The sequence below is a fragment of the Nanorana parkeri genome, unplaced genomic scaffold (genome assembly GCF_000935625.1).
Source record: "Nanorana parkeri isolate BGI_ZX_2015 unplaced genomic scaffold, ASM93562v1 scaffold72, whole genome shotgun sequence".
In the NCBI taxonomy this organism is placed as follows: Eukaryota; Metazoa; Chordata; class Amphibia; order Anura; family Dicroglossidae; genus Nanorana; species Nanorana parkeri.
This window is the reverse complement of record NW_017306340.1, coordinates 2005351-2014413: the sequence shown is the minus strand read 5'-3', so window position 1 is coordinate 2014413 and position 9063 is coordinate 2005351. Positions and strand designations below refer to the sequence as shown.

The window sequence follows — 9063 nt, the reverse complement described above, 5'->3', positions numbered from 1 at the left end:
TTGTACTAAAATAAGTTTAAAAAAAAGTTTTAAAAATAAAGTTAAATAAAACAAATGTAACCCCCGTCCCCCAAACAACAAAATCCCTTGCCCTCAAGTACACAGTAAATCATCGTTGCCATGCCTAAGTGAGAACAATAATTCTAGGGCCATTACTCATGGTGAACTCTAAATTGATGACCTGTAAAAGCTTTTACATTGTATCCTATAGACAATTTGGGGTACTGTTCTTAGCAGCCAGCAGTATGGGCCAATCTGGCTCTATGACACAGAAGTTGGTGTGCTGCTCAGAATGCAGGGGGCGGGGACCTCACCAACCTGCACTTTACAATAAATAACCTGAGGGATATCACTGCTGTGATTCTGTGACTTTTGGGAGGAAGCCAAAGCTGCTGAACTGTGCAGATGAAGGTTTTTTTTAGAATGGTATGGTGGGATCTAAAACTGAGATTCCAAGATTATGGGGGGGTTTCAACTTTTATACAAGATTACAATTGCTGAATATTTTTACGTTATTTTTTCTTTTTAACTTCACTGGTATGATGTCTATGTAAAATTAACCGAAGCTTGTTGGGACTGAACATATTAGTTAAACATTAGGCTTACCATTGGACCATCGCTATCTCTCTTTGTACCCTCTCCCGGCTCTAGAGCAGTGTTACATTCTGATGAACAATCATTAGTGTTTTCTGTTTTATTATCTATAAAAAAAAAAAACACATGATAAAGAAGCATTTAGTATATATTTCAAAGCAGGTTTTTACAGCATACAACAAAGCAATAATCAGGTTGAGCAAGTTAGGAAAGAAAAAGCCTTAGAGCACTCAAACTCTTTATTCTGAAGTATCTTGAGTGCAGAAAAATGTTCCTCATCTAGTCTGAAGTTATCACTTTCTGTGCCCAGTTAACTGACAATGCGTGTACCCGCCTACGCCTCCAACCCAGTGCATGAAACATGAAACTAGCACAGGTTTGGTGTGTGAACTTCAACTGTGAATCAACTGAAATACAAAATGGGACTTACAGCAAGTCTCCTGCTAGAGCTCTCCACCTTCTTTCTAAGTTCAGCAGAGGCACACACACGTGTATATGTACATAAACAATGCTTTTCTGAAAAGGTATAGTTTCTAATATGTGTGATGTTCATGAAGTCTCACCTTGCAATAAACTGGGTTGTGTCTGCTCTGCTAGGTCAGAGGTACTGCTACACCGAGTTAGTTCCTGTGGCTCTTGGCTGCAAACTGCACCACTTGATTCAGAGATAGCTGACCCATCTTGTGGCTGTTGCGTCTCATCCACTTCTGAAATGTCCCATAATATCAGTATTAAAATTGCTTTAATACAAAAATCTGCTAAAATATTACTTCCATCTTGCATTTGTCATTACTTCCTGGAACATCATGTTATCCATCAGCTTGTAAGAGACATTATATCTGAATTCCAGACATACACCTAATTACAGCGTTGCATATAAATGCATATACATTTTCACTGTCATGCCGGCCAAGGGATGTGCAATTCTGTAAAGCCAGTCTTGGGATTTCCACACTGCACTGCCGGACAGGTGAAACACACAGTTCCTGAATAAAGAGGAAGTGGACTCCCTCCTGCCTGCTTTTTTTGTTTACATACTCAACTGCCCAGCTAAGCGTTGTACTGCTGCGCTCTACTGCCACAGCCCCGGTCCCACGTCTACTTAGTCATTGGGCCCCTGATGACACTTGTCAGAATGCAGGGGCCCCTGATGACACTTGTCAGAATGCAGGGGACACTTGTCAGAAATATGACGGGAGTATCCTAGCAGGCGGCAAAATCAAAACATACCATTCTTGCCTAGGCAAAAATGGTGGCATGGGGGGTGGGGGCCAGTGTTAAAAAAAAATTTAAACACACACACAAGAACAAAAACATTGTATTAAAAAAAACAACAAACTTTACAAATGTAAATAAAGGGGAAGGGGAGGTTCACTTATTTAGTGGACTGAAGGTCTGCTTTAAGCAATTCATGATCTTTTTCAGAAATTCGGGTTTCCCATTGCATCTCTCTTCTTCCAGCCTCCTCATTGGACAGGAAAATTGGCCTCATCACCTCTGCCTAGGGAGCTGACACAGGGAGCAGTAACAGTCAATCTGGAAGTTGCAGATTGGTTTACTGTGTATCAGAGGGGTGTGTATTACAAGACTGGCTTCACAGGATTACAAATCCTTTGCCAGTTTAAACATATAAGTATTGCAACACTAATAAACATAAATATTTTGCGCCAGAAACATCAATATAGCCCGCAGGTACTACTCCAATGCAAGACAGGATTGTGAACACAAAATAATAAACTGTGCCGCGCTAGTAACAAATATGTGAAACAATGTAACTTCAGAAGTATACAAATGTGGACAGAGAACATCTATATATCAAATAAATAAACCGATCCTTATGTGCAGAAATATGACCATCAATTAAATAAACGACCCATATTATCTGAAGAGTACATACTGAATTCCAAACAGGCAAAAACCTCCAAGTGACAAAAATAAAGTTAAGAGAAAAGTGGGCCAGAAGTGACAAGTTACTGAAATAAAAGTTTCAGCTAATTAAATTTACTTCTGGGTAAAGATTATCTATATACCAGACCTTTCTTTTTAGTTTTGGATCGAGTAAAGTTAAAGAAAACGTTTCAGTTAATTTTTTTGCTGTCTGTGTTCTGTTGGGGAAGTTTCCTCTTACTTCCTGTCCCAGAGACACAACAAAAAGTGAGAGGAAATCTCTACAGAAGACTTGCACTCTAAGGCTCTGTTCACACCTGCGCGTTTTTCCATGCATATTTGTACGAGCTGAAACGCATAGAACACAAAAACCCATACATTTTAATGTACTCAATTCACACCATCGTGCAAAAAAGTACAAGTGCGATATTCTGGGCGACATCCGTGCGTTCTGGCTATAGTAGTAGCTGCAAACGCGTGGAACCCGTGCGTATGTTAAAATGTTAGGCAGCCGTCACCAGAATGGATTTCTTACCTATTCCTGTTTAAAGAGTTTTTAGATTCTGCTTTAATTTGTGTATCGGTGACAATGATCACCAGGGCACATTGAGAGGGTGAATCTGCCAGAGGAAACCGCAATAAAAACCTGACAAGGGTTTTTATTAGGGCTGTCACTGATTAAAATTTTCGTGTTCGATTAATCAAATTTTCCATTTTGATTAATTATAACGCACATACAGATCCAACTACATTGGCCTATACACATACAGCACAGCAATTAAGTAATAAAATGAACTCGGATCACACTAATCCAGCACGTTAATAATCTCACGTGCCCCACTCAATATGGCTGCCGCTTGAGTGGGGCAACTCAGAATAATAATGTGCTGGATTAGTGTGATCCTAGTTCATTTTATTACTTCATTGCTGTGCTGTATGTGTATAGGCCAATGCCTTGGCTAGCGCTCGTGCAGAAAGTTTCTTGGGCAAACTGGACTCCTCCCCCTTCTCTTAGTTAGCCGACGGAGCCACTTGGGGACATCGACGTCACCGGACTCCTCTCCCCTTCCCTTCGTTAGCCGAAGGAGCCACTTGGGCAAGGGGGGAGGAGTACGGTGACGTCAATGTCCGTGACTTCACCGGATCTCCGACGGGACTCCCGGAAGCCGGCGGAGAGGTGAGTATTTTCATTAGCGATCAAAACAATTTTAATCGATCAAAAAGATTAACAATTAATCGAGAAATTAATCGTTAATTTGCACAGCCCTAGTTTTTATCCTTCTCCAATTTATGTAACTGAAATAAAAAAGTTTGACTTTTAATGCACAACTGTGGACTACAAAAGAAATAGGGTCAGGAATTGGTTTCAGATCTCAAAACCAGTAAATGATGCACAGTTAAAGCTGAACTCTGAGATGAGAAAAGACTAAATACAAGAGGGCATGTGTATTCTTATTTGAATCTTGGTGTGCTTTGTGTATTTCTTCCAGATCTGTTGAGTAATCCTTGAAACCTTGCCTCTCTGCCGGAGCTTCCGCTTATAAAGACCAGTCACTGCTGCGCTCTCTCCTTATGCAGGGTGACTGGCCTTGTCTCCACCCCTCCTCCTATAGTTTTCTCCTGGCAGCTGTGTAGTGGGTAGAGTTACTTGGCCCCTCCCAGAGCTCTGCTTTCTGCACAGGCTATGTACAGCAAAATGGCAAAGTCACTGCTACCTTTACAAGGTAATAACTGTTTTTGCAAAGGGATTTGTTCACCTAAAGTTGATATATATCCTTTGTGGCTAAGAAGGAATATATTTTTTTTATAGGTTTTTGTATGCGGAGTTCAGCTTTAAGTACCCACTAACTGTAAACCATGCAAGTGTCTAAAAGCAATATTGTAAGCAGAAAATATGAACTGTGCCACAGAGGCTCTAGCACTTTAGATGTGAAAGATAAACACAAGCTGGAAAGGAAGATGGGCAGCAGTAAGCAAGAAAAGAATCAGATACAGTACCTGAGAGTTTCTGAGAACAAGAAGCATAAGAGATACCAGGTAAGAGAGAGCTCACATTGTGAAGGAGATGTGGAACACTTTTAGCTGCTGGCAAAGCCTCATACAGATGAACACAGTTGCTGATAGACTGACTTCGCTTGGCTTTAAGAGGAGACGACAGAGCAGAGGGAATAAGAACAAGTTAGGAGAGAACTTCATATGTTCAGCATGCACAGAAACTTCTATCAGACAGTAAGCAGCAAAGAATATGAATTGGGGTTGTAAAACAAGAACCCTGATATGGTTTAGTTGTAATCAATATAAAGCAGCCAACTGATGTGATCTGATTGTGGCTCAAACCAGCACATAACAGTCACCTCCATGCTTACAAAGTCACTTCCACACTGGAGAGGTTTGGAGGTTTGCACCCAGCGATTAAAGGAGAACTATGAGGTGAGTGCTTTTCTTTTCTTTTTTGTTAAATCGCATTGCACCAGGTGACCATGTAATGTAGTGTGATACAACACACATGTGATGTCTAAATATTTTGGGGTGCCATTAACAAATAATGTCACAGCACACCTTACATTGCGACATGGAATATTTTTCAGTTTTTCTCCTCCTACAATGCCCCCCTAAACTTCCCGCCAGTTCCGCCCCCCCCCCCCCCCCACCCCGCTGTTTAACAGTTACATTTCAGAGTCTTAGGGGACAGTTGAAGGGTGTGCATTTCACAACTAAATGAGGTGGGGTTTAGTGCAAGGATAGCCAGGGCTTAGACTCAACTTGGACAGTAGTTGAGGCCCTGAATACATTTACAAGAGGCCTAAAGTAGGTATTTGTAGATACTGGTAGGTACAGAGTTGTTAGTCCCTTTTTAGGTCAAGTCAGACTTACTTTAAAGCGGACCTTTACCCATATCTTTGAAATGACAACAAACACACCTTTAGAAATGTTTAGTAATGACAATCTACAAACACATACTTCTAGATAATTGCCGACTTTGCATACCTTATTTCTCTTTTCTTCCTCATTCTGCTGTCAGTGGCCATGTTTACTAAGGGCAGATTGCTATATGTCCTTTTACTTCCTGGAACTCCGGCACATGTGACTAGAACATGTGACCATGCACATCATCTCAGGGCAGGAAAATGCCTTTCCCTGAGATCTAGTCAGATTACAGATGAGATTTACCAGCACTGCTGATGTAACCTTCCGAGAATGCAACGATTGGGCACATAAATCATTTGTGCCAAAGAGGACCAGGAAGTAGAAAAACAGCAATTGTAAGTAAAATAAAAATATGTTTGTTCAACTAATGAAGGCAAGATGATCTCAGATCAGCATGCTGAGCTGTATGCTGATGTACATTTTTGGTGACTGGGGTAAAGGTCCACTTTAATAGGCATACTCTTATTACCACTCAATTATACTGTATATGTTAAGGGACTGCATGAATATGAACAGCTGGCCGGATAAACTCACCTGTGGCTTTTTGCCGCACCATGTTCCTTGCTTTCTCCACACCTGGAGCCCCAGAGGTAGTAGCACTCCGAAATCTCATAGGCTCATGTGTATCCGAATGATTTTTCCAACTAAGAGAGAATGATCTGCCTACTGCAGCCCCCTTCTGAGGATCAGGATAGCCACCTAGAGAAAAGAAGAAAAGAGCTGTAAAACTAATGAACTGTTCTTATATAAAACAGGTTAACAAATGTATCTGCATCTATTGATAGGGTATAAAAGAAGAACCCCGGCAGATTAAAACTTAACCCTTGCAGTGGGGCTACCCCCGCACTGCAAGGGTTAAGTGCTCGTTTTCATCTAGGGCCGAAAATAAGATACATTCACCCGAACTTCGATACCACCCGGCTGTTGACTGGTGCCTGCAGCCTCTCTCTCTCCGCTCCAGCGATAGATTTTTCCACTGCATCCTCACGTCTAATTCATTATACTAGACATGATGACATCACAGATCCTTAGACAGCTGGAGTGGAGGGGGAGAGATTGCGGGACTGGTCAGGGTCAGGTGAGTAAATCTTCGTAATTTTACACCCTAGACCAGGGGTAGGCAACCTTGGCTCCATCTGTGCTGAAACTACAAATCCCATCATGCTTCTGCCTCTGGGAGTCATGCCTGTGGCTTGCAATGCCTTACGGGATTTGTAGTTTCAGCACAGCTGGAGGGCCGTGGTTGCCTACCCCTGCCCTAGACGAAAGACAAGCACATAACTGCTGCAGTGTGGGGGTAGCCACTGCAAGGGTTAATTTTGTTTTTCTTTAATCTCAACTGATGACCTTTATAACATTATGAAATGAGTTATAAATATTGTCACAAACAGCCCCTTTCAGTCCAGAGTCATGGATGTGGTTTACCTGCCGCATAGTCTCTGGACTTTTATTGGATAGACTGGTGATACTGGTAGATTTGTGTGGCAGTAGGCACAGGGTTAACCAATGGCCACATACTTTTCCCCAATTGAAATGCTCTCCAGGATGTGTGGTGTGGAAAGGTGTTTTACAGAGACTGCATAAAGGTTGTGCTCAAACAGCCAGCAGGTCTAAGCAGACCCAAACGGTCTCATAACTAGTCAGCAGGTAGGACCATCGCAAGACAAAAGTCTTGCGATGGTCGTAAGGTGTATGGGCACCTTAAATCTTTTGTTGTACACTGGACTGTGCTGGCACAGCCCCTGATGCAGGAGGGACAAAAACATGGGCAATAAACCTTTTAATGCAGTTTGGCATCTGAACTACCTCTCTGCAAAGTATGTGCGTGAAGCTGACCCATACAATATACTACATAATGAAATCTTAAACATGTTTTAAGTTATTAACATTAGCTATGTAGCTAAATGCAGTCTATTTTGCTACTCTTCCCACCATTCTTCAGTCCTGTCAGGCTGACCTTCAGTAGATACATTGGACCAGGTCTTCAAGTCTGAAGCCGACAGCTTTTTCTCCATTTAGATCGGCCTCTAACAGGTTACACAGCAGGAAAAGCCTCCCCGCTGTGTAACCTGTCATGGACGGAGCGCTGCCTGTTAATTACAGGCGGCGTTGCATCTGGATTTTGACAGGTAGTTAGGTTACACAGCAGTAGGCTTCCCCACTGCTTGTGCAACCTAACTTGGTGAGGCAAGAGCCTTTCACAGCCTCTACTCTGTGTTAAGAGGCGTGAGCTCTGTGGATGGTTTGGACCAATGGCAAAGCTTCATTGGTCCAAGCTATCCACTCAAAAAAAAGAAGAAAAAAAACAGTGAGGACATCGATCTCGATGCCTCACCAGCAACGTGCAAGTAAGGGACAGGGAGGCTCCTCCCTGCCTCCTCCTCCCCACACAGCTTGGTTACCAAGCTGGGGGAGAGCTTCAGGGGGACAGGGGGTGGAGCTTCAGCGGGGCAGGGGGCGCCTCACCCAGCAAAGAAGGCACAGCACGTCACTGCACTGGACAAGAAGTAAGCAGAGGCCAGAAAGAACTGAAGGTTCTGTTTTACAATGTCATAATGAAAATGTACCCTTCTGATAATAAAAAACAATACAATATTAAAAAAGGACAGACAACATCATGAATCTGATTTTGGTGCTAATGTGAAAAACATCATGGCAACACATGAAATAGAGGAGAACATACAAATATACAAACATTCATTGCTAAGGTTGCTTGGATTTAGTGTTTAGGAACTTCAGTATACATAAGGCAGTATAAGCTTAGCTTACTCAAAGCCCTATCTACCTCCACAGCACTATTTTATGAATTTCAAACCAAATCCACAAAACTGCACAATAAAATATTCTGCTCTATGCTCTACTGATTGCACCGATTCTGTTCCAAAAGTGTTTTTGCAAACTGTCCACTAGATGTCGCTGTTGCTTCACTGCGAACAAAAAGAACGCACACTTCTGTTTCTCACGAACGGGATCATCTGACTGGCTTATTGGATACTTCTGCCTTTTAAATACATTTATATTTATATGAACTACTTATTTTTTTATTCTGTCACCAAGAAAAGAGTTCTTTGAAAATTCCAGTGTTAATTAGACAAAGTATTGTTTTATGTCAGTGTCCAGATCAATGTAATCAAATGCTGTCAATAGCACAGACAGGGACAACTGAGAATACCCAAAATTTTAAAGTCCTCAGAACAAGAATAAAGGGAAAATCTTCCAATGGGGATACTTGTTGTGGGGATAATTGCCTAGAACGTAAATTCCCTTTAATTTTGTAGAGAATTTCTCTCAATCTCGTCTCCATACAGGAAGCGAAATCTCCCCAATGGGACACAGACAACAAAAAATAAAATGTCTGGGGTTTTTAACGTTCACTACTGTATCCACATATAAAAAGAAACAAAAAAAAATGTGTGTATACATACACTTAAATTAAACATTTAATGAAGGAAACATGGCAATGCCACTGCTGACGTCCTTGTGAAAATCCTAAACGCCTGGCTGACACACTGACCCAATGCCTTCAATACTCTGAGTCATTGGCTTGGAAGAATGCAGATCTGCTAAGTCAGAAATCTTATCCGCATATTTGTTCCAAGACAGTGACCATGACAGCCAGGCAGTAAGAATTTTCAGATTATGTAAATAATGACA

At 41.7% G+C, this 9063-nt stretch overlaps 1 protein-coding gene across 1 annotated transcript in view; it reads right to left on the bottom strand.

Annotated features, from left to right (window-relative positions):
- Positions 1–9063, bottom strand: part of RALGAPA2 (Ral GTPase activating protein catalytic alpha subunit 2) — a 291675-nt gene that overhangs the window by 194195 nt on the left and 88417 nt on the right. Inside the window, 4 exon segments of the mRNA XM_018576654.1 lie at positions 607–701; positions 1158–1301; positions 4480–4620; positions 5944–6108. Coding sequence (XP_018432156.1) covers positions 607–701; positions 1158–1301; positions 4480–4620; positions 5944–6108 — 545 coding nt within the window.